The 25,652-nt window shown below is 42.1% G+C and overlaps 1 protein-coding gene across 5 annotated transcripts in view; it reads right to left on the bottom strand.

The window, feature by feature from the left end:
• Positions 1-3,723: 3,723 nt before the first annotated feature.
• Intu (inturned planar cell polarity protein) overlaps positions 3,724-25,652 on the bottom strand; it is a 52,678-nt gene continuing 30,749 nt past the window's right edge. For 4 of the 5 annotated variants that reach the window (XM_050138474.1, XM_050138476.1, XM_050138475.1 and 1 more), the window contains 9 exons: positions 24,136-24,325; positions 21,583-21,636; positions 18,358-18,420; positions 17,013-17,234; positions 15,832-16,302; positions 14,599-14,696; positions 10,815-11,004; positions 8,415-8,572; positions 3,724-6,940 (listed from right to left, as the gene is read on the bottom strand). In XM_050138474.1, coding sequence (XP_049994431.1) covers positions 6,829-6,940; positions 8,415-8,572; positions 10,815-11,004; positions 14,599-14,696; positions 15,832-16,302; positions 17,013-17,234; positions 18,358-18,420; positions 21,583-21,636; positions 24,136-24,325 — 1,558 coding nt within the window. In that variant the 3' untranslated portion in view covers positions 3,724-6,828. Of the gene's footprint in view, positions 6,941-8,414; positions 8,573-10,814; positions 13,474-14,598; positions 14,697-15,831; positions 16,303-17,012; positions 17,235-18,357; positions 18,421-21,582; positions 21,637-24,135; positions 24,326-25,652 lie in introns of those variants that run through there. The other variant, XM_050138478.1, reaches the window with a different exon arrangement.

The raw sequence follows: 25,652 nt of genomic DNA, 5'->3' as shown, positions 1-25,652 counted from the left end.
TAACTGTACCCCAAGATTAAGTGCATCTGATTCAGGAGCCACACTGCAGCCCACTGCTGCATCCGTGTAATGCCGGCAGGTACAGGCACCCTTGGCTCCATAGCTAATGTGAGGCCAGCCTGGGCTACTGAGCCCCTGGCTTAAATAGACAGACATCACGGCCTGCTTTAGCGAGGATCATTAGTCCAGCTACCCTGGACATTGGATTTGCCATTTCCTCCTCAGAAGTCAACATGTTCCGCTGCCTTATTTTATTTAAACTGAAATTGCTGTTGAATAGTGATTCTCGATTGAGACCGAACATTCAAGGGAGATAGGACAGTGGCATTGGATTGTTTAAATTTTTGTGTTAAACTGGGCCCTAATCGTTAAATCAGTTTTTATGGAAAATCAATTCTCTTCGTAGTCCCGGCTGCCCAGGAACTAGCATGCAGACCAGGCTGGTCTTGAACTCAAAGAATTCTGCCTGCCTCTATCTTCAGAGTGCTGGGATTAAAGGCGTGAGCTACCGTGTGTGGGGCTCCCTTTGGGGAATTCTGCTTTGCAGGTTTAATAACCGGCGACTTTCTAAGACTGCACTCCACAAACTTTTTTTCCTCCACAAACCTTTCTTTTAAAAATTGCTAAAGCTTACCCTGTCTCGAAAAACCAAAAACAAAAAAACAAACAAACAAAATTGCTAAAGTCTACAGAAACCTTTTTTATTGTTATTGTTGCTAAATATGCTGACAAGCACCATATCAAAGATCTTTAAAAATGTTAGCCGGGCGGTGGTGGTGCACGCCTTTAATTCCAGCACACAGGAGGCAGAGGCAGGTGGATCTCTATGAGTTGGAGGCCAGCCTGGTCTACCAGAGCTAGTTCCAGGAGAGGCACCAAAGCTACACAGAGAAACTCTGTCTCCAAAAACGAACAAAAACACAATCAGTTAAAGTAATGAGAAACCTATTGCAGAGTACATCAATAAATTTTGAATTATTATTGTATTTCGGTTTTCAAGACAGGGTTTCTTTGTGTAACCTTGGTTGTTCTGGAACTTACTCTGTAGACCAGTCTGGCCTCAGATTAGAGATCTGCCTGCCTCTGCCTCCCAAATGCTGGGATTAAAGCCGTGCCCCACCACGGCCTTTGAATTATTATATTTTAAGTTGTGAGCCAGTATCTTACTCTAACCTTGGCTGGCTTCCAATATATGGCAAAGTTACCAGTTTAGCCTCTGAGCAGTAAGCCACTGTGTATAGCTAAAAGCATAGTTTTATTTATTTTTTTAAAGTCCCTTGGCAGTTTCATATATTTAGTCAATCTTAGTCGTTTTCACTCTGGTTACTTGCATGAAATTGTGGATTTGGCCTTGAGAGGCACGCCATAGGATTTTCTGGTTAGAATCCATGGCTCCTGGGCTACCGCACACCTTTCAGTTCCTGAGATAGTCAAGCATTCCCTTAGGCAGTGAAGCATTCAGGCTGCTGTGTGATTCTGGGTTCCCTAGAAATTAGCGAAGCATATAGGGGCTTGGCAGGACAGTTGGTCTAGCAGGTTAACAATTTATGTTTTCTTAATTTTATTATTTTATTTATTATGTATGCAGTGTTCTGACTGCATGTATGCCTACAAGCCAAAAGAGGGCACAAGATCTCACTATAGATGATTATGAACCACCATGTGGTTGCTGGGAATTGAACTAAGGACCTCTGGAAGAGCAGCCAGTGCTCTTAACTTCTGAGCCACGGGTTGACATTTAACTCATGGAGTTCACAGTTGGGTGACGATGTTGCTGGCTTTTCTCCCCAGGCAGCCTACATAGTACCTTCCTGCACTATGGAAGCTACCTACCAGGTAGGAAGTCTAAAAATACATTTTCTGAAATTACACACACACACACACACACACACACACACACACACACACACACACAATTATATATATTATTAAATCAGGTTTTATGGAAAAATCAGGTTTCTCTTTGCCACTCTAGTCGTTCAGGGACTAGCATATCTATATCTATCAATTATATATACTATATATTAATTATTTTTAATAATATTATATTATATACAAATGTAATTATATATAATAGTTTTGTTTTATACTTTTGAAAATTTAATACTTGAAAAAAGACAGTTGGACTAAACATTATCACTTTGGTTTTTGGGCAATATTGCACATAGGACAGAAGCTATGACGCTTAATTTTCTTCTATCTGGATTTTTTTTTCATCAAATATACCAGACCCCACTATGGCAGCATATACATCTTCCTAATTGTTTTTAAAAGCATATTTGATGCTTTTCAGTAAATACAGAGTCTGCCTTACCTTTTATTTGGGACAACCTACCAAGAACCTTGAGATACTGCTCTAGGGCCGGATGAGTTTTAGCTGCCTTGAACACAGGAACCTAATTTCTCACTGGTATCTTAAGCACGCTATTACCTTTCTAATTTTGTATCTAGGCATTCAGGCCAGGATCACAGAGCAGGAATTTTGTTAACATTTTGATGTCTGCCTATGACATCAGCTGGCAAGTTCTCCTGGTCCCATGCATTCCCATCTGCTTCCTTTCCAGTGGCTCATCTGCGTGTCTTCAGTCTTTATGTTTAATAGGCTGCGTCTGGATTAACCTTCCTAAAGCAACCACTTTAATCATCACTCAGAGATTTTTTTTTTTTGCAGCTAATCTTCTTATCAGTCACACTGACTTCAAAACCCTTTGGAAGCCCACTGCTAATTCCAAAAGTGAGCAGCCCCTTTTTATTTGCCATGACCCGTAGTGAAATGTTTCAGTCTCCTTTAGGTAACGAAGTGTCAACAAGAATGCTTGCAAAAGTTTAAGGGAGGAGGCCTTACTTCAACGACTCTCCAAGTAAGCCTGTATTTTAAGATCAGGATCTATCTCTGGCCCTAACGGACATGGTATCTCTGACGACATAAAAACAAGTCTGCTGCCTTCAGGGCTGTTTCCACTGTCCCACACTCCACGCTCATGTTCAGTGTGACAGCTGACAACAGTATTGCCTATTCCTTTCTGTATCCTCATCTGCACCCAGTGACGGAAGACCAACAGGAAAGGACTTCCTTAGAAATGTTACCTTTTGACACCGAGAGCACCTAGTCAAGTTCTCAGTCTAGACCTGAAACAGACTGGTTCGTGACTTGTTCCCCTGATCAAGGACAGAGAGTCTCAGGGTTTACAGCTATAAAACTACTTGGGCGGGGCCTCTGTGCTGTTTACTCTTCTCTCTTCGAGAATCAGCACAGTTCCAGCTTCTCACTTCAGCAAATCCTTCCCAGGCCACCGCGTTTACCAGCTTCACCCCACAGCTTCTTACTTCCCCCTCGCTTCTCCTCACATTCAGCCGAATACTTTATCATATTTGTGGTCTCCTCTGCCAGGGGAACACAAACTCTGTGAGGGCAGAAAGCCTTACTATTTGTTCGCTGCTGTCTCTGCAGTGTTTGGCAGTGTGTAGAAGTTCGGGAAGCATTTGTTGGGTAAGTAAGTGTAAGTAAAGGTAACGCAAGGAGAGCAAGATGGTTCAGTGAGTTAGGGTAGCCACTGCCAAGCATGAAGCTCCATCCCTAGCACCCCCAGAGTAGGAAGAGACAGTAAACTCTGCCATGGTGCTTGTGTGTGAGCACATGGACACATGCCTGTACACACACACACACACACACACACACACACACAAAATGCAGTCATTTTTAAAGACAGTTTATACTGCAAATGAACCTCCAAAACACTTTTATTTAAAACTCTGAATAATGTAGAAAAATAGCTTTAATTACATACAGAAATAAAACTCTTTAAAATTAAGTTAGTTCATAAAGTTTGGTTTTTAGGTTCAAGTTTTAGTAGCACTATTTTAAAAGATGCCCAAAATATACATCCTTATTGTCAACACAAGAGTAAGCAGCAGTTTCTCCAGGTCATTCCTGTCGTGTTGTGCGGTAGTAGACTTGACTCAGCTGTTTCCCTTGTTCGCAGGCAGAGGGCACTTAACGGAGGTAAGTAGTAGCTGCAGCTCACACCTCATACTTTATATGTGACAACCACAGTTTAGAGAACACACAGTTTAGAGAACACACTTTAACACAGTGGTCAAAGCAGCCAAACCTCGTAGACTGGTTTCACAGGGTTTTTTTTCTTTTCAATTTGTGTCGGAAATATTTAGACAGTGATTATTTCACAATTACCATTTTGTTAGGCACACATTGTCATCCACTGTCCCTTGGCACAAAAAGTGAAACACTTTGTACTCTCCTAGGTACAGTTCTCTGACATGACAGAGCCAAAAGAAAGCCAAGGATAAGGAGAAGAGGGAGAGAAAGGGCAAGAGTCTAAAATTTATTTGGGGCCAAGAAACACATGACAGAAGGAATGAAGTCCTTGTGTTTTGTTTGTTTGAGATAGAGCCTTGTTGTATAGCCCTGCCTATCCTTGGATTTATTATATCCTCCTGCCTCAGCCTCCTGAACACTGGGATTAGAGGCATACGGCACCATGCCTGGCTGTGTCTGACTTTCGAGGAATGCTAGGTAGACACTTTATCTCATGTTTTCTGGAACATCATTATTAGGATGTGAATGAAGCCCAACTAGGAAGGTTTCTCTGAGAGCCCATCGCTATGGGATCTGCACTTGTCTCTCTGTAACAGAGACAGACAGGATTTTAATGCCCAACAGTAAGACTGATTGCATTTCAGATATGAGTCTGAACTATTCAGAGAAATGGTCAGCTAAGATTACCACCAACGTTCCCCTGGAGATGAAAAAGAGGACAGCATTTTATTTTTTGAAAATGCAATGCCTCTTCAACGTGAACCACACAGCAAATGATCTTTAAGATCTGTTATCTGCTTTCTGTTTTTACACCCCTTTTAAAATAGTGTTCTTATGGTTATCTGACACCAAAAAAGCACCAGCAGATCAAAATTTAACTGGGAAAAAAGTTCTCTGTATTAAAATCCCAAGTCTTAGTTTGTTCTATTTGAAAATCTGAGGTGACCACGGCTACACTGAATATAATGATCAGTATTAGAAACAGCTTGGGATTGAAGGGTCTATTCAGAAACTTAAAGCATTTAATAAATACGTTTAGAAGTTCTGGGACACAAACGTTGGCACACAGGCAGTCTGAGACAGAGGACAGCCTTAGCCAATTTGACTCTTGTTAAAGGGGAGATAGTTCAAACTCTTTTCTACACTTCAAGGTCCAAAATTTCCTTCTCTGCCTCGAAAGCTGAAAATAAAGCCCAGAAGTCACTGGATGATATAAACAGCCGGTGTCTGTCACCAATGCCTCAGTGAGAATCTCTGAACTGACAAGAGAGGGATAAAAGTTTTTCTATAAGACCAAATGGCTCAGGGCGCACTGATACACTTCGTAGTTTCAGCTGGAACACTCATGTTTAAGGAGGGAAAATGCAGGGATGAACTTTAGATAGATTTCAGTTAGCTTCCTTCCAACATATGTAATCTTTGAAGGAGAAGCTACCCAGGACTGTAGTGTGTGGGGACTATTGAGTATGTGGGATGCCCACCAGGGTAGATGGTAATAATAAATGTAGTATTTACTATATTTTTCATTTTTTTAATATACTGAATTCTCATGGCCAATGAAATCAATGTCTACTCAGTCTTCTCTACTCCTGAAGCTCAGGGAAACAGCTGTTGGTTAAAGTGCCCCCTCTTCCTTTGGGAAAACCCAATACAGACTGATGCTTATCTCTAGGACAAAAACTAGTATTTTGTAAAAGAAGTTACCCTATGACACTGTTAAGCAGTTTGGTTCAGTGTTTTCAAAGGGATTTTATTTTCTAATTGTGTGCTTGTGTGTCTGTGTGTATGCACGGTGTGTGTGTGTGCTCACATGCATATCTGTGGAGGCCAAAGGAATCCCTGGAGTTACAGGTGGTTGTGAGCGGTCTGATGTGGGTGATGGGAGCTGAACTTAGGGCTTTTCCAGTGAGGTACCTGCTCATGACTTCTGAATCATCTCTCCAGCCCTCTTCCAGTGTTTTTAGTATGATCTGCTAGAGGTGATATAAAATGTATGTGTACCAGAATGTATTTCAACAGAAGAAAAAAAACTTATGGACTATTAAAAATTTAAAAATAAATCTCCTAATCCAAAATAAAGCTTATCACCAAGAATAGAGAGAACTGAATAAATATAAATAAACTTTAACTTCCATCCTTCCCCTCTTCCTCTGCAGGAAGGGATCCACTAAAATACGGAGATGAATGAGAAGGCTTTTGATTTGCTAAGAAACCAGAACACAAATATTGCAAATTTAGATACTGACTAATACACACCATGAAAACAATGCATTTTTCTTAACTGGGATTTAAAAACTCCCAGTGCAGTAATAATGTTATTAGTACACAGATTCTCTGAGCCTGACAGGCGCAGGGCTCCTTACAACACAGAGCTCACCGACTACAGAACCTCTTCATCTCTTCTGTTTCATGATCCCTTCACCGTGCAAGTCAGCATTGGGTTTCAATTTAAAAAATGAGTTGAATATGATCCCCAAATAAACATTTATATTAATTTTTTTATTAAAGAATTCACATTATTTAAAACTATTCAATAAATTAGCATGGTATACCAGAATGGCAATAAGTTAGCAATCGTGTCTCCATACTCTGACCCAGTATCTGCTCGGATGTCTGACACACCAACCAAACAGCTCTGCCTCTCGACATTTAACAAGAGAAGTTCAATACTGAAAAGTGACTAAGCTGAGCCTTATCTTTATGTGTTGATTTCGGCCGTCCTGGCACTGTCGCACAGTCCATGTGTGTTGCTTTGTATCCTACAAACACAGCTACAGTGTTAATCCAAAGAACAGTTTAAATGCCATCTCAACGGCAATTTCTGTGACCGAGTCGTGAAAACACACATACAGCTCCTGAGGTTTTGGGTGAAGGAAGAGCCTCCTGCAGAAAGGAAAAAACATGGTCATTTCAAAAATTAAAGGTGATAAAACCTTTTCCTTTTGTTTTCTTTCCGTTTCGGGAGAACCAATAATAGCTGAAAAAACAAAAGACAGACAAAATACCTACCACCACCACCACTAACACCAAAAGCTCATGAATCTAAATCTACAGAAAATAGAAGAGAGTTTGGTTTCTAAATAAATATGTCCTAATTAATGCTACTGTCCTAGAGTGTAAACCTCCTATTTAATCAATGCACATCACCATACCCCTCAGTATTGAATATTAAACCTGCTTATTATTACCATCTATGCAACACTTCCTGTATCATCTTAAGCATGGTAGTCATGAAATATTTTATTTCCACATACATTTTTAAGTTGCTATTATTAATAATACATAAAAATGACAACTCATTTGTAGATAGAATTGGACTAACACTACATTTGTGTGTGTGCTCGAGTATTCATGTACATTATGGTGTGTGTATGTGTAGGCAGACAGCTGTAGGCATTGGCTCTAGTCAAAAAAGGTGAAACAAACTCCATTGTCTACTGCTGCTAATCTCAAGCTTTCTGAGCTTTTCCCGCCTGCCTCCTACCTCCCCAGAGCAGCACTGGAGTTACAGATTGTTCTATTGTCTGGCTTTACATGGGCTCTGGGATTTGAACTTGGATCTTCATGTTTGCCTGGCAAGTGCTTTACCCACTGATTTATCTTCCCACTGTTGTGGTATAATCTTTTTGGACACTTTGAAGATTTGTCACTAGTATTGGTTTACTAAATAACTGAACAGGCAAGATTTTGGAGGCAGAGAGGATGCTGGGAAGAAGAAGGGAGGAGATGCGGGAAGAAGTCAGACAGATGCTGAATGAGTCAGACACAAAAAATGGGAGAGGTAAAAGACATGTAATAGAATATAGATCAATAAAAATATAGGTCAATTTATGTTGTAAGAGCTAGTTAATAACAAGTCTAAGCCATTGGCTAAACTTTCATAATTAATAAGAAGTTTCTGTGTGCTTATTTGGGAGCTGGCAAGCAGCACAGAAATCTGCCTATACCCGACTGTCTGATTCTTCTATCCCTTGTTCTGAACGTGTACCTTCTATCCTTGTACTGGGTGTGTACCTACCTGGTATTACCTGTGGGCTGTGTCCAGATGAATTATTGTAACACAGCTCTGATGGTATTACACAATTACATTCAGGCTGATGTTCTCAAACCTAGTGGATTGCCTATCACGTCACAAGGGAGCTAAAAACCAGAATCCTACTCCCAGATCTGACTCACTGGGTCAGGGCACAGGTGCAGGACGCTCTGGACTCCACAACTGATTAGGTGGTTCTCACATCCATGGACCAGTGGATAGGCACTGGTTTGGATCATTTGTAAAGTGCTTATCTTAGTTCTAGGTTTAGAATTACATGGTAGCTGTCTGACTATGGTCCTACTGAACCCTCCCCACACTCACCCCACCACCCAGTAAGCCATAACTGGTGGGCTTTTCTTCTCATCGGTCCAGTTCTCAGGCGAGCATTCAAAGAGCACACCATGCTCTTTCACGGGGGTCAGAGACGACACCGAGTCTGCAGGCTCTGGACAATCTCCACCACGCAGCGCTCTCCTTCTCTGCAAGCCAACAGAAGTTCTGAGGATTAACTATACTGACAGTGCTACTGGAAAATACCCGGGGCCGGGACTGTAGCTCAGGGGTAGGATTCTTTCTTAGCACGCACAGAGCCCTGACTTCAGCCCCCAGAGCAGAAAGACAAAATGGTTTCACCTAAGTCTCCGGGGATGCTGATGACGACGGCTGGCTCTGGTTCTAAATGTCTACAATGGTTTACTCTTCCTGCTCACCTGCAGAAAATTCCTATTCTTCAATTCTTGCTTTAAACTTTATCTCCTAAGGTAGATTACAAGCTTTCCCCCTAGCAGAGAGCAAATATTATTTTCCCCCTTCCCTCTACCCTGTCCTGTCTCTAAAGCAGGGTCTCACTACACAGCCCTGGATGACCTTGTGGCACTCTTACTGTCTCTTATGCCAGAGGCGTTGGATTACAGACATGTGCCATCACCTTTGTCTTTTAAGGTTTGTGTGTCTGTATATGTGCCCATGCCAGTGAGTGCCCAGAGAGGCCTGTCGTCCCTCTGTTAGAAGCTGGGCTCTCCAAAGAGCCACACTGCCCTCTCTGTCTTTGTTCCTGTCTGCTCACAAACTGCTTGACACGATCAGGGGAACCTCAGTAGCCTGCACCACTCAGCCCGACTCTGATTAAATTCCTCTCGACACCCACTCTGGATGTGCTATCGGCCACTTTGTTCAGCTCCTTGGCGAACGCAAACAAACACAAGCTTGTTTTCTTTCCTAGACCTGGAATAGTGTCGGGTGCAGCGCAGATGCCTTAACAGTTAAGGCCAGTTTCTGTCACTAAATGTGACTGAACGGGTTGATCACATTGCCAGAGCACCCACCAGAATGCTAAAATGGGGAAGAAAGAGCCCAAGAAACGAAAGCAGGGAGGCCTCCCTGGTCAAACACGACTCGTCCTGTTAATAATAGTTTCTGAGGCCCTGAAAGCACGGAAGATAGAACTCTACTGTGGAATGGGCCCGGAGATGTGATATAATCCTGCTGGAACACTTTATAGCTGGGGAAACAGGAAAGTCAGGGCTCCTTACACCCAGCCCAGTGTTATTTTAAAGGCACGTTCTTCACAAAATTGGTATGCTGCATACATCACACGTGTCATCAGAGAGCTACTCCTGGACAGATGTTAGATCAGTTACAACTCCCTCTCTCCCCTACCTTCTTCCTTTGTTGGAAAAGATTTGTTATTCATGAGTATATGTGTGCCCATGTAGTTACTGCATCATGTGTGCAGAGGCTGATGGAGTCCCGAGGGCGTCAGGTCCCTTGGAGCTGGAGTTACAGGTGGTTGTGAATCGCCTGATGTGGTGCTGGAAACCAAACCCCAGGACTTCACATGAGCAGTAAGTGATCGTAACTGCTAAGCCACCTTTCCAGTCCTTCTTCCTTTTTTTTTTTTTTTCCCCGAGACAGAGTTTCTCTGTGGTTTTTTCCTTCTTCCTTTTTGTCAGACAGGGTCTTAGGTAGCTCAGACTAGCCTCAGACTTACTATGAGTCTGGAGATGACTTCTGAATTTTTCATCCTCCGTGGTGTTGGGATTATAGATGTGCACCACTGTATAGGTTTACTCAGAGTAGGAGATGGAACCCCGGGCATCCTGAATGTCAGATTAGCACTGTGCCAACTGAGCTACAGGCCTGGTCATAAAGCTTTGAATATTTTTTTTTCCATAACGAGAGAACAATACCAATTTTCCAGTCACCACAAGAATCCAATTGATCTATTAAATAATAAATTAAGTATATATATACTTAAGCATGGGGTGTGGGGCGGTGGTGGCATATGCCTTTTATCCCAGCACTCGGGAGGGAGACAGGAGGATCTCTGTGAGTTCAAAACCAGCCTGGTCTACAAGAGCTAGTTCCAGGATAGGCTCCAAAGCTACACAGAGAAACCCTGTCTCAAAAAACCAAACCAAAAGAAAAAAAAAAAAGAAAAAAACCCCAAAAAACAAAAACACGGGTGCAACATTGAAACATCAGACGTCAATTAATAAACAGTTAAATTACAAATCTCAGATATGAGTGGCTAGCTGATATTATCAACTACCAATTTTGTACTTTGCTGTGGAAAAACCAGGCCAACCATTTCCAGAGGTAAGATTACAGACTACAGAGTTCGGTGTAACTGAGTTAAATAAAACACTGATGGTTCATGTTGATTAAAAAAAAAAAAACCAGAGGGTTAATATTGGCAGAAAGCTACATTTAAATATTTACCTCTTCCTTCAATGTCTGTTGGAAAATTGCACGAATAGAGAGACAACACTGATGGAAATTCTTAATTAGCTGAGCGTGAACGGAACCGCCTAGCTGAGCCACCTCTTCATGTGTGGGGGTGATGAAGATGCCCTGCACTGTTTCTAGGGCGACATAGTGGAAGAGTGTATTCTCCGGACCAGAGGTCAATCTTGAAAAGGAGAGAGCAGGAAATTTAAGTAAAGTCAGAAGAATTATTTCCACTTTCAATTTTGTATCTTTCTCACAAGACTATGTGAAATAAATTAGCAACCTAATCATGGACAGAAAGCTGAGCCAAATGTCTAATTCCCTGCCCTTGACTCAAGCACAGGCTAGGCTATTCTTAATTCCCTAATGGAGACAAACAGGACCAGCCATGGAAGCATAAACACTAATTCATTTGCAGTGACTTAAATTGTCTCTTCGCTAAACAGTCAATTGGCTGGGCCCTCTTTTTCCATGGTTCATAGGAATGACTGAGCTTATGTTTGGCTTAAATTTCAACAAACCATAAAAATGGTATCAGTTTCAAGTGGGGCACATACATTAATATCTCCTACCAAACTAAACACATGGAAATCGGCGGCACTAAACTTCTTTGCAACAACACTGAGGATTAGCAGCACAGTTAGATTAGCATCCTCATCCCCAGGCCAACAGTGGTGATAGCATTCCACTTTACCACACCCTTCTCACTTAGACTCAGCTCATCACGCTAGAGGCAGTGGGACCTGGGAGAGTGGAGCCGAAATGAGGCCGTCTAAAGTCCCATGCAACAGCCAACTTTATTCAGAGCATCAGACGGTTTATACTCTGAGGGTTAAGAGGAGTCATGCCAGTGAAGTGTACAATCACAGGGTAAGCCGCACACAGCAGACAAGCCACATGTACCAAACCATGTTTTCCCATAGAGGCATATGGACAGTTTTCAATAGCCAGCTGTAACGGATCACCTGAAGGAAACTCACTCCTAGCTGCTACACCTGGGAAGGGCACGAAAGCACGTTTCAAGAAAAAGTCCATACTTTTGAAGAAACTGAGGTCACAAGATTCCGGTTTTCATTTCTTGGCATTTTTCTCATAAGCACTCAGAATTTTCACATGACTCTATTCTTGAACCATGTTCCAAAAATATTCATTTACTGTTTTCAGTTTTCCTTTATTTTTAAAAATAATTTCTTTAACTTTATGTGCCATGTGGGTGCTGGGAATTGAACCCAGGTCCTCTGTAAGAACAGCCAGTGCTCTTAACCACTGAGCTATCTCTCTAGGTCCCCAGTTTTTCTTTTCTTTCCTGCCTCTTCCTCCCATACATAAGCTCAGACAGGTCAGCAGAACCTATGAATAATGTTTACATTTTTCCAAAGGAAGAAGAATTAAAGAATAACAAAAAAGCAAGAAATAATGACAGTTCCCATGAGACCCCTCAGAGACCCAAGAGGAAAATAATATTAACTGAGCAAGCAGGATGTGCAAGCAAGCGAATTCCAAAAAAATGTGAGAAATGACAGAAACAGTTGGCTGCCTTGACAGTCACCCATAGTTCCTCTGCAATGTCGGGGAATCCATCTTTGACCTATAGGCCTAGCATACCTGACATACTTTTCTGTGAAGCAGGATATTATGAGTGGCTGTCTCTCCTTGTTTTGATAATGCTTGGCAGTCACTTTCTTTTGTGTTCTGCTTGCCCAGTTAAGACAGCACACTGTCAGCAATCAAGGCAAGAACATTTTCTTGCTCAGTGGCTTACTTTTGCCACAAAGAAAATAAACTCCATGTGGAGTTTATTGATGCCTATTATCTTCTCTGAAGCAGATTGGCACTGCCAGGAGCAGACATGTCTCATTGTCATAAAAAAGAGCCTATATTATTAAAATATCTTAAATTCTGTAGATATCTGAAGTGTTTAAAGATGACCTGTCTATTTAAAATGTATCTGTTTGACCTACCTAATGTGACTGACTACAATTTTGATTACGATAGGTAATTAACTACTAACCTGCATTTCCTTATTATCCTAAACAGCTGGTAACAATAACTTTGAAGAACTAGAAATTTGCATTACACTGTTAAATGAGTTGTATAGATACAGTAAGTACCTTGAAGAAGAGTAGAAATGTATATACAGTATGTTCTAACAAATCAAATTTGTATCAATACACAAAATTTGTATAAATATACAAAATTCAATCTAATGTAAAACATTTAAAACTAGTAATTGCTTTTTAAAAATAGATTCAATAATCTACCTTTTTATCTTGTGATATCTCTATCCTCCCTTTTTACTTTTCAGAGAAAATTCAATAATCTACCCTTTTATTCTATCATATCTATATCCCCCATTTTCTTTTTTTTTGGCTCAATATAAATGATCATTTATTTCCTTTAGAGTACAAGTTGTGTTTTGTAGCAACAGAATTATGTATACAAAACAAGAATTCTGAATCTAATCTTCTTTGTTCAACTTTTTTTCCAGGTTATAACCAGTAACAACTGGTAACGAATCCCCTTAAACAGTGGCAAATATTCATAACTTATTAAATGACCAGAAACCACCCACCCCACCTCTTGGGAATGTGGGCGTTGTATTCTTAAACTTACTTCCTGCTGTCTGGGGCAATGGTATCTTTAGGGAATCCTGAAAAGAAAATTTGGGTTAATTGTCAAGTCCTGGGAGAAGTAACTGTATCATTTGTTTTCAAGTCTCTGTGTAATGAGAAAGTGTAGGCCTTGTCTCAAGTCCTGACTAGAGTATTGTGTTAGGCTGGATCATCTCAGCTAACCACCTCGAAACTGTTCTGAGCAGTTTGTAGTGCAAAAGCCGACCTTTAAGTGTTGTTTTCCAGCTTAGTGGTGTTATCATAGTCCTGGACTGTATATAACACTTCACAAGGTTATACATTCCTTCTTTAGTCAGGTCTTTTTACTTCAGAATTCCTTATTCAATATGAGTTTGAGTGTTATCTATTTGTTCAGGACCAGTTTCTAGGACCCAGAGTCTGAGAGGGAGACACACGGGGAGAAGTTAGTGGGGTGTGCTCTATGGAACTGCAGCAGAGGGTTGAGTGACAGAAGCAGGATGTAGAGACAGAGAAGCTGAACTGTGTGCAGTTCCGGCAGAGGTACCATCTACCGCCTGGAACCAGGAAGCATGGATGGCTTTCACTGTTGTCTTGAATTGAGGCAATTTCCAGCCCTTCCTTCTCTACAAGTGAGCATTTTGAACTGTATGCCAGGGGCAGCTATCATTTACAGGCACAGGGCTAGCATAACCAGGCATCTACTAGAGTCTAAAATTAGTCTTTAAACTCTTATTTAAAGTAGACATCCTTGCTGGGTGGTGGTGGTTCATGCCGTTAATTCCAGCACTCAGGAGTCAGAGACAGGTGGATCTTTATGAGTTCGAGACCAACCTGGTGTACAGAGCAAGTTCCAGGACAGGTTCCAAAGCTACAGAGAAACCCTGTCTCAAAAAACAACAAACAAACAAACAAGTAGACATCTGAAAAGTACATTACCTGTGGGAGAGAGGTAAAAAGTAACTTCTATGTTTTGAAATACTCTTTTGGCGTTTTCATTAGGATAAGAATATGTTCATTTCCCCAAATGTGTAAATGAAACATCACAGAAATACCATAGGTATTACCTCATACTGTGAGCTATACCATAGTTACGCTTGTTGAATCATCTCTGCACTTTCTCACGGTGAAACCCCTCAAGGACCACGAGTTTAAAGTGAAAAGCTATGCTAGAAGTTTCTTACTTCATCATGTTATAGACTTCCATGTCTTTTTCTGAAAGTTCTTTTTTTGAATTTCCTAAATGAAATGGATTTGGAAGTGTCGACTTCTTCCTAGCGAGCTGGAAGAGAAGTAGATCAGTTTGCATTTAAGAACAGGATCAAGGAGCAGAACCATTCAAAAATTTCAAAACCTTCTAAGAGTGCTATTTTCGTGAGGCATTTGCTTCCGTTAAAGACTTTTTATGCCAATCTGCATCTCCTGGCTTATTCTTTGCTAAGGAGAGTTCAAGGTCAAGGCAGGGGCATGGTGAAAAGTCCCCAGCAGTTCCATTATCAAATGTGTATGCAGTGTATTTGTCTCCCTGCTGTCTGGGTGCCTCAAGGTCACAGATGTATCGTCCTCCTGGCAGCTGATTAGACCTGGGGTATATATAATTTACCCAAATCCTCATGGTCTCTGTCACCTACTCATTTTACCAACAGAGACAATAGTTATAGCTAGGACACGGGCACTTCCTAATACCTTCTATTCATGGCTCCACCACACCCCATTGTTTGTGTAGAGGAGAGAGACTATCCATGCGTGTGCTTGCCACAGCACTCAGGAACACGGAGCCCATTTTCAGATTCATGCTTCCTTCTGCCTTGTCTGCCATCACCTCCGTCCACTTGACAGGAAGTTTGAGAACTGTCTGGGGAACCCCCAGCATCACCAGAGTATGTGCTAAGCTCCTGGGGTGACGATGACTCTAACAACTGTTTGGGTATTTTATGGTATGTATGGAAAAGTAGGTAAAAGTCATACCGTCAAGTATGAACAGCCTCTGTGCTTCATGGTCACACTTCTAATGATTGTGACATTCGGAAGTGTAGATAAAAAACCTTAGCTATTACAAACAGGCATCTCTTCCTCACTCTGATCATTTGTCTCTGTGAAATATTTTACTGACTACTTAGAGTGACAGAGAAACTGCCCCACAGCTAGGATGTTCTGTTATGAACACAGAAGAAAGGCTGATGGATGTGGACCAGGGGCGGATGCTTCTCTACCTGGAAGCACTGTGGCCTGAATGTCCCAGACGCCAAGGGCTCAAGTGGTGGCACCTGGTATTTCTTTCTCTTTTTAGTTCTAAGTCTTTGGTTTTCCAGCAGTGACTAAAACACCCACCATTGCAAATAAGGAGCACTCTATAAATTAAAAAAAAAATTCTAACAGTTATGGATCACAATGCAGACACCTGGATGGATACGCACCTTAAGCAGTGCCACGCTGTCCTCCGAACCATCGGCTTCTCTTTGCTTCCGTACTGCATCTGGGGTAGTGTGTGGGCTCAGACCAACACCTTCTCCACCTTCACCAGGCTCACATCCGCCACTGCTCCGGGAGGGACTGGGCTTCCGTGCCTTGAAGGAATAGTCACTGAAAAAGGTTCTCCTGCATGTTGGAGAGGTCGCTGTTTTGGCGGACCCCTGTAGTCTACTGAGGATAGGTGAAGTGGTGAAACTATCAGCCTTTTCACGTGGTGCAGTAAGGAACCAGTCAGCACAAGACAAGCAGGGCCCCGAAGATGAGGCTAGCCATTCCTCAATGCGGGAGTCTACTCCTTCCAGTTGATGAAGAGTTGTTCTGACCTGATCTACATAGATACAGTCTGGACCAGGATTCCCAATGGCTTTAGATGAACAGCCTCCAGCTTCTAACAGCACACACAACACATAATGGCGCTGCAAAGGAAGATGGGGACAGGTTCAGATGCCATGGAAACACTTAATATAGCCCATATGTGCAGACTTGTACTAAAGGCATACAGGCATTTGCGAATACTCAGTGAGTACTGAAAACCTTTCTCTCCTCTTTTTTTTTTTTTTTAATCACCATCAAAGCTTCTTGACCCAGAATGGAAACAATCTCATATTGTTTTATTTTGACAAAGCATCAATTCACCATCAGTCAGTTCTCTTTGTCCACGGAATTTCCTAAAATAACTTCCAAATAGCCTCAATTATCACCAGCATCATTTCAGACAGGGTTTATGTATAGCCCAGGCTGCTAAACTCAAACATAGAAATCCTCTTGCCTCATGGCCTTCCAAGTGCTGGGATTTTAGGGACCATCACCATACAAGGCTCAAATCTATATTGCTTCATGTATTCCAAAACAAGCCAAAAGGAAAATCCATGATAGGAAGGGGAACAAGACATCTTCAGACCCTGCTAAAATCGCACACTGGATTTTTACTAATATTTCTTCATGAGTATTAAATAGATACAGAAGGAAGGAAATAGAGTGGCATGCAACATTTCCTCGAATAATTAATTCAAGTAATAAGTAATTAACATATTCTTACTTGTAAATCAGCATGTTTGTTTGTGTATTTAAGCAAGCAGATTTTAAAAGTATAAAATGAAATTCAAGAAAGAAGTTCATAACTCACCAGTCCAACAATTAGTAAAAAATATCTCCCTTCAGGCTCCTGGAAGACCTCGGTGTCTGAGTCTGAAGGAGGCTGGAGGTGGTGCCGCGGGAAGACTTCTCTCCACACTATCAGCTGGCCAATTCTTTGCTTTGCCGCTAAAGGCAGCAGGCAATATTGGCGACAGTACGCAGAAATCTCAACGACATCATCCTTGGGTAGATGGCTGCACACCAAATAACCCTGGGATTTAATCACGCAGAGCCAAAGCGGTGGGTAACGTGAATCGATGAGCCCGCACTTCTATGAGTTTTATAAACACTGGAACTGTGGGCTTAAGATAATGGAGCTCTAATGCTGGTAAATTAAGATCTGGCAAAATCCAGTCAAACTGCATATCAAGTTTGACAGCTTCAGGGACCCAACAGACAGGTGACCTATACAAAGCAAGGTCACCTTGAGTGCTTGGTAAAACTGGGACTAGAAAAGGAAGCGGGGCCAAGGTTGGCACAAGTGGTTCTTTTCTGTATACCTCCTATATCAGCTGATTTTGTGCTATGTTATTGTTTTTAAAGATATTTTAAAGCAAAATACTTAAACTGACTTTTCTTTCTTCCTTTCTTCCTTCCTCCTTCCCTCCCCCTCTCTCTCTGTCTTTCTTTTTTATTTGAGACAGGATTTCCCTATAGCTAAGCAGCTAAGGAGCCAGTCCTGGAACTTGCTCTGTAGATCATTCTGCCCTTGAACTCAGAGATCCGCCTGCCTCTGCCTCCCGAGTGCTGGGATTAAAGGCGTGTGCCACCACCACCTGGCACTGATCTGATTCTTAAAACTTTACATGGAAGCAGTTACTTAAAATATAATATATGTCACTTCTGAAGAAGAGGCTAAAAAGAGCAGGAACACTACTGAAAAAGGAAATTAAGAATGCGTTGCTGGAGAGAGCTCAGTGGGTAAAGGCACGGGCCACCAAGCCTGATGACCTGAGTTCAACCCTGGGAGCCCCACACGGTAGGAGAGAACAACTCCTTCAAGTTGTCCTTAGACCTCTACATACGCTCTGTGGCTCATGCATGCACACATACTAGATACATGACATTTTTTAAAATTCTAAAAGAACATATTGATGTTCTCCTTTATATACTTAATTCTTTTAAGTACTGTATGCCTTAACATACAGTAAAACATCAATATTTACTGCATTTATAAATCTCTGTGGCCTTATTTCCAGTCCATAGTCTTGTGCCTACACACAGATGCAAAGTGGTGACATTTCTTCTGTGTGCATAAAAGTCAGAGAAAATTTACTTTAGGTCTACATATGTTAGCAGTTGAATACTGATAAATATTTCGAGCTTCAACTTACCTTGTAAAACAGAGAAGATCCCAAAATTGTGTACAGCCGTCTCATGTCACAGTAATCCTCGGACTGGGGGGAAATTCACAGCTGATTTATAATGTATTTGTAATATGGCACTTATTTATTTATTTTTATGTAAAAGATAAAATATTAAAGCTAAACTGCAACAATTGAAGTGGAAATTTACATTTGTTAGAAATAACTTTTTTTTTTCCTTTTTGGTGTTTCAAGTCAGGATTTCTCTGAGTAACAGATCTGGCTGTCTTAGAACTCACTTTGTAGACCAGGTTGGCCTTGAACTCACAGAAATTCACCTGTGTCTGCCTCCTGGGTGCTGGGATTAAAGGCATGAGCCACCACTGTCCTAGCAATGACTTGTGATGGAACCTTAGACATCCAAATGCTAAGGGACCAGGGTGAAAGCCCAGTGTGTTTCCACGACCCCACAACATCACAGCACACGACACTGGTTCTTCCATGAGGGCTCTGAAAACAACCGCTATGACAGGAGCTCCCCTTATCATCCACAGTACCCAATATCACCAGGAGTCACTTTTGAAAGCACAAATTGGCACAATTTATTTGTGGGCAGGTGTATGATATTTAAAAATTAACCAGAACACACACACACACACACACACACACACACACACACACACACACACTATTTGAGTATTCCCTCCTCCAGGGATCTAGACGACAGCTGAGTGAATCGAGACATTTTTGTGAAAGTCAATAGTTCATTTGGAATACAGAGATTAGAGATGAGGCCACACTCAGGAATGGAGGGATGATCAGCTAAGCCTGGTGTTGTGTCGGAGAACAGTACAGTTATTGGAACGGTGCGGCCATCAAAGCTACTGGATGCTCTGCTCAGCAGAAAGTGCAAGTTCCAGAACAAAACACCACTCCATCTGTGTTTTCCTGATCTGTTTTGCTTTCCCACAGCTATATGCGATGTGTATATCCGTACACGTAGGCTTCTGTGCAGAAATGGAAGGGTACAGAACAGTCTAGAAAGATCCATTCCAAGCTCTGAGAGCAGTCCCTGCTGGGACGCCAGTGGGAAAGCATGAAGAGAAACATTTGTCTTCCCCGTTGATTTTATCCTCAACGCAGAGGAAATGAAAAACCAGAAATAACTAAGTGTCTGAAACTGTGCTCCATCCATAGACATAAGGGGACTGAACGAAGCGGGGCATGGTGGTGCATGCCCACAACACCAGAGATTAGAAGCAGAGGCAGAAGGTGGGAGACAGGAAACAGCAGTATGGGCTCCTTCAGGTCTACTCCTGCCCAGACTGGACAAGGCGACTGTGAGGGTCAGCTTCTTTCCTCATGTCTTGCCTTTCCCTCTCTCACTACATTATTCTGACCAACCCAGATCCACTTCTTCTGTAAACAACTTCAGAGTGCACTCTAAGGGGCTGGAGAGATGGCTCAGAGCTGAGGAGAGTTTACTGCTCTTGTAGAGTTCAGTTCTTAACACCCAGTGGTGGAGCACAACCACCTGCCACTCCAGTTCCAGGGGATCCTAGTCCCTCTTCTGGCCTCTATGGGATCAAGCATGTGCACAGTACACATACATACATACAGTCAGGTACAAACATACACTTCAAATAAAATACTTTTAAAAAAGTAACAGAAGAAAAAATATATAGCCATCATGCCAGTGTTGAAAGATTTATCTTATCTAATATAAAGCCATAAGTACGATATTTCCTTAATTGTCTCACAAATGTCTACTTATATATATATATGTATATATATGTAAATATATATATTTACTTAGAGACAGGACCTCACTATGTATCCCAGGTTGGCCTTAATTTGAGGTTCAACTGCCTCTGTTTCTTTGTTGCTGGGATTAAAGGTGTGCACCATCATGCCCCACTTCACTGATATTTTGAAAAAACTTGTTTGAATGAGAAGCCAAGGAAGACTATACAGTGGACTTGGTTTACACGGTTGTCTCTTCAAAGCCTCTTTCAAGGTCTTTATCCTCTTGTCTCTGCCTCTCTCCATCTTTCTGTGATTTATTTATTTGTTGAAGAAGATTTCCCATGTTTCCAGTCTGGATTTAACTGATTGTAATTTCCCTTCTACAAATAGAGTCATGTGACATGCCCTTAACAGGTGGTAGATGACGTAATGCCTCCTTCAGGTATTTCATGGGTGGCTGTGTCCTTCCATAGTGTAAATAGTGCTCCTTGTCAACCTGCGAATGCAGCATCACATGGGACATGAACCCCGAGACATGTATCTTAACTGATACAGGAACACCCATCTTCCACTCCATATAAATGGATGGGACCATATAAATGGATGGGCTTCAACAGAGTACTTTATCCACGGGACGGAGAGCCCTGATTGCTCTTTGGGCTGACGAGGGAGGGGGACTTGAGTGGGGGAGGGGGAGGGAAAGGGGAGGCGGGGGTGGGGAAGAGACAGAAATATTTAATAAATAAATAAATAAATTAAAAAAAAAAACAGAGTACTTTATCACAGCCAAAGATATAGAGGCCAAGGCAACTGCTGACAATGTACTGCCTGCTGTCCTCTTGATCTCTGTGTGGTCACCTTAACGTATGGTTCAGACAAGAAAGGAAGCATGAATGTCTGGTTCTTCCCTGTGTCCCCAGTTTTCAAAGAAATGACTTGGTTCCCTTTTTTCCAAGCATTATGAACTTACAAACTTCAGCGCCCTGGATGCCTTCCCATGTGCTGAGTCAGCCGACTTTCAGTCCCAGCACACACAATCTGCATCCATTCTGAAAGTTCTAGAACATTCCATGTCTCTGAGGAACTTAGCTCCTTTTGGCAAGGAGTTGCTTATACACAGTAGCTTGAGTGTTAACGATATTAATTGTTTACTGACAACTTATCTGTTGGTCTTTTCATTGGGGAGACCGAGGAAATGGAAATTTTAAAGAGTTTAAAGTCACACTCTGAGCGTTCCAAGTTAGGTTCAGTCTTACAGTTCTCAAATCATCAAACCATCTCCATCTCTGTCCTCACAAAGTCCTAGTGTTTGTCAAGTTAATCACTGTCTAACCTCATTACACACATTGTGTAGCTGATATTTCAGCTGAATAGAAAACCTTGGGGCAAGTAGACATGGCCAGTGTCAAAACAGAGGCCGAATGCTCTAAGTCCGCTTGACAGATGCTCGGAATGACTGATTACAGAGAGTTCAACTTTGTACCTCTGTGGAAATCCTCCCCTTCTTACCAGTTCTTCGAAGTCAGCAGCCTCAAGGTCACTCAACACCGTGTCCAGTTCCACCTGTGGGAACACAAGGAGAGCACTCAGAGCTGAGGGACTGAGCAAGTATCTTTCTCTGTCTCACTACACAAGAAATATCTCCAAACGGAACATGTTATTTTTAAGCTTTGCAAATATAAAACATGAACTTATTTAACGCATGTATCTTTTTTTAATTAAAAGTGGCTGGAAAAATCATAAAAAAATTTCTGATCAACACAAAACAATTTATGAGATTAAAAAACTGTTTTCTTGTTTTATGTTAATTTTTTTAACTTGTTAGACTAAGCAAAATGAAAACCACTGTTAATGTGGTTAACTGGTTCGGGTTGCTTTTCCTGCTTCCTGTGTATTTTTGGTCAGCTGGATTCTTCCTTGTCCCTCTCCTAGAAACGATGACTTGAATAAAGCGTTGCCAATCGTTACTCAGATTAAAACATTACAGCAGGAGTCCCTGGGATCTGGCACAGCTTAACTTCCCCACAGAGTTATTATACAAAAATCTTTTACATAGGATTTGGCTTCATTTCCATGGAAATTGCTGGAGCTTTTCCTTGAAGCATCTATATTTAAAAACAGAGTAAAATTATCCTGCAACGCAAAAATGTGTAAACATACAAAAAATAGTTACTTAAATATGTAGCATACACACTATGTGTAAATAGGGATTCGCTTGCTTTTTTCTCTTGTTTTCCTTAAAGGCTCAGGCACTCTCTGCAGGGCTGAGTCCCACACTGTGTTGTATCAAGACAACAAATGCTCCGAGACATTAGTCATGCCTCTCAATGCTTTTCACACAGTGTGACTTATCACTCACTCATGACCCACATTTCCCTGCACCTAGCAAATGCTTTGTATTCTCTTGTTTGGTGAGAACCCTTTACCTTGTAAAAAAAAAAAAAAACCTGTCAGACAAAGAGAACAAACACCTGTAGTTTTTTTATCTTGGGCTAGTCTGTGAATTTTGCTTTACTTGGTCTCCAGGCTGATGTTAGACTAATATGACTAACTGTTGTTCCTCTAACAATACCAGTGTGCCCGAGAAAAGCACAGTGAAAAACTCTCAACCACCTGGGAAAGAAAACCAAAGGGAGACCTCATTATGTACTAAACTTGGAACAAATTACTTCCAAATTAAAACCAAATACTCCCACTGAACGCTTGCCAACTGCAAGTTGCCTCACAACTACTTTTAAATCCAAGTCTTCATGGGATTAAATTCCTTACTATTGTCATTAGAAGATACGTTGTCAATAAAAGTTACTATTCTAAGACAGCGAAAAATCTCAAAGAAAAGAAGAAAACAGTTGAGCTTTTTGCTAAAATAAAAGCTTTGGGGATCCTGGTTTCTGGTCACACACGTAGAAAACCTGAAGCAGGTATTCAGTCTGAACAAGTCAAAAGCGGAACAGCACAAAAGGTCAACTCTTCTGTTTCTGAAAGAGGGGCGAGAACACAGCAAACTGCTGGCCTCAAGCTCGGAGACACAGACAGACAGACAGACATAGCCAGGTACTCATAATAGCTGCATAAAAGACTCAGGAGCTGAAACCCCCAACACAGGAGAACCTGAGCTACCTGGAAAGCTGCCAGAGGCTCTGTGTGGGTAATTTCCACAGCTGAAAACTCCATAGAAACCCAAGCTGCTTGGTCCCCCAAGCTTTTGTGAGTTTTCCCACCAGTAAGCTAACCAGGTTGCCACAGAAAATGCCCTCCTGTCTCTGACACTGAGAGGGAACGGGTTTTCCTTAATAAACCTGCCCCCGTGGAGAAACTAGTTAACTACAGCACAACCCCATAGGATGTGGCAGACCTGGGGGTAAACACAGTCAGCAACAGCCTTCCTCACTTTAGAAGAGGACCACAAAACCTCCTATGTTCCTACATAGGAGGGAGATGCCCAACCCTGGCTCATGCTAGCTAGCCAGCCTGTTTAAGCAAAGAGCAGAGAAGAAACCTGACAAACAATGCTAAGGCCCGCAGTCCACCAACCTCCAGGCTCACTAAGGGCTGAGCCCTAACTATGAGCCAAGACCACTTTCCCTCCTGACATTTCCCCGCCTCCTTAACAGGGCCTCTAGCTAGTGGTCCTTCCCCATGGAGATGTCCAAATACCAAGAAAACAAATCACAAGGCACCAATCAGCGATCCTACATATTTAGGACAGAAAGTATCAGTTAAAATATGGCTAAAACTAGACAAGGTGAAGGCTCTGGAATTAACAGTCAGGAAATTTAAAAGAAAATGACCAAGACACTATGTAAGAAACGCAGACACTGAAGCACACACACACACAAAGAGATAGGGAGAAGAGGGCCGGCAACTCAATCCTGGAACATAAACAGAGGTGGAGAGAGGGACCCAAGCATACCAACCCGTTCTCTGACCTCTACAGACCACGGCGGCAGGTCTTCCTCAATTAGTAAGTTTTTAAAAATTATTTGAAAAAGAAAATGAGCCCACTCAAGGAATAGAAGGAGGCAGATGGTTCCGATTCTTATCTAGGACCCCTAAGATTACCTTGAGCTCCTGTGGAAGTGTGAGCCAACGCACTCCAGGGAGGCTGTCCAAAAGCACGGCACTGGCGGCATCGTACTGTTGTGCACTGGGGCTGGCGCTGAGATGCAACCTGTCAGGCTGGAGAGCTCGTTGAAAGAACAAGCTGAAGAAATGATCCAAGCGAGGAGAGTTCTCAACCTGGCAAAAGGCGCTGAAGAAACAGGAGCTGTTGTAGGTTCTTTTACTCTTTTGACTCTTTGCCTCTTTTGGGGCCTGCCACCCAGCTCCCAAATAATCACACAAGGAGAATTAATTCTTACTTATAAATGCCCACCCTTACTTAGCTTGGCTTACTTCTAGCCAGCCTTTCTTAACTTCTATTATCCCATTGACCTTTTGCCTCTGGGCTTTAACCTTTCTTTATTTCTGACCATCCTACTTTCACTCTTACTCGGTGGCTGGCAGTGTGGTTGTGTGACTGAATGACTGACCCTTCTTTTCTCGCTCCTTGATCTCTGTCACTTCTTGATCGTCTCCCAGATTTCCCCTGCTATTTATTCTTCTTGCCTGCCAATCCCACCTATCCTTTCTCCTGCCTTGCTATTGGCCATTCAGCTCTATATGAGACCAATCAGGGGTTTTAGACAGGCACAGCAACACAGCTTCACAGAGTTAAACAAATGCAACATAAAAGAATGCAACACAGTTGGGCAGTGGTGGTGCATGCCATTTATCCCAGCACTTGGGAGGCAGAGGCAGGCAGAGCTCTGTGAGTTCAAGATCAGCCTGGTCTACAAGAGCTAGTTCCAGGACAGGCTCCAAAGATACAGAAAAACCCTGTCTCAAAAACCACACACACACACACACACCACAACACATCTTTGCATCATTAAAGAAATGATCCACAGCATAAACAAATGTAACACATCTTAAATTAACATTCCACAACAAGGAGCTGGAAATGAGAGCAACCATGGAGAGGTCCATCGCCTCCTGCAGTAGCTCAAGGGACGGGCTCCATTCCTGCATGGAAGCTCTCTTCCTCCCCAGTCCCTTAGTTACAGCCATTGTGGCGAGACTGGGGGAGAGTATTAAGAAATACACTTTCTATATTTAACAACAGACACCAGGGAAGAACTGCAGCCAACCTGGGGAGGGGGAGACATATGCACAATAAAAAGGGCTGAAGCACACATTTCTTCCCTCTCTATCTTCCAATCATTTACAGCTCGTAGGTCTTTCAAGTGATGTGGGATAATAGAGAGATTCTGACTCTGCAGAACAATAGAGTTGGCTTTGAATCTTACTGTCACAATGCCAATCAAGGGGCCTCTCTCTGAGTTTCGGTTTTCGAGTCAAAACTGGGGTTAATATGATCCAACCCACCTACAAATTACCTAGTACTCAGAACACACAACTTCCTATGGGTTACAAGTACCCAGGACACAGAAGAGAAGGAGCTAAGTTACTTTTCTTCTCAACCGAGGACATGAGCATTGGAAGGAGGGAGGGGTAGAGAGAGGGAGGGGACTGGAGCG

The sequence above is a fragment of the Alexandromys fortis genome, unplaced genomic scaffold (genome assembly GCF_014885135.2).
Source record: "Alexandromys fortis isolate MF-2015 unplaced genomic scaffold, M_Fortis_MF-2015_v1.1 scaffold_15, whole genome shotgun sequence".
Taxonomy (NCBI): domain Eukaryota; kingdom Metazoa; phylum Chordata; class Mammalia; order Rodentia; family Cricetidae; genus Alexandromys; species Alexandromys fortis.
This window is presented reverse-complemented; position numbering and strand designations above follow the sequence as displayed.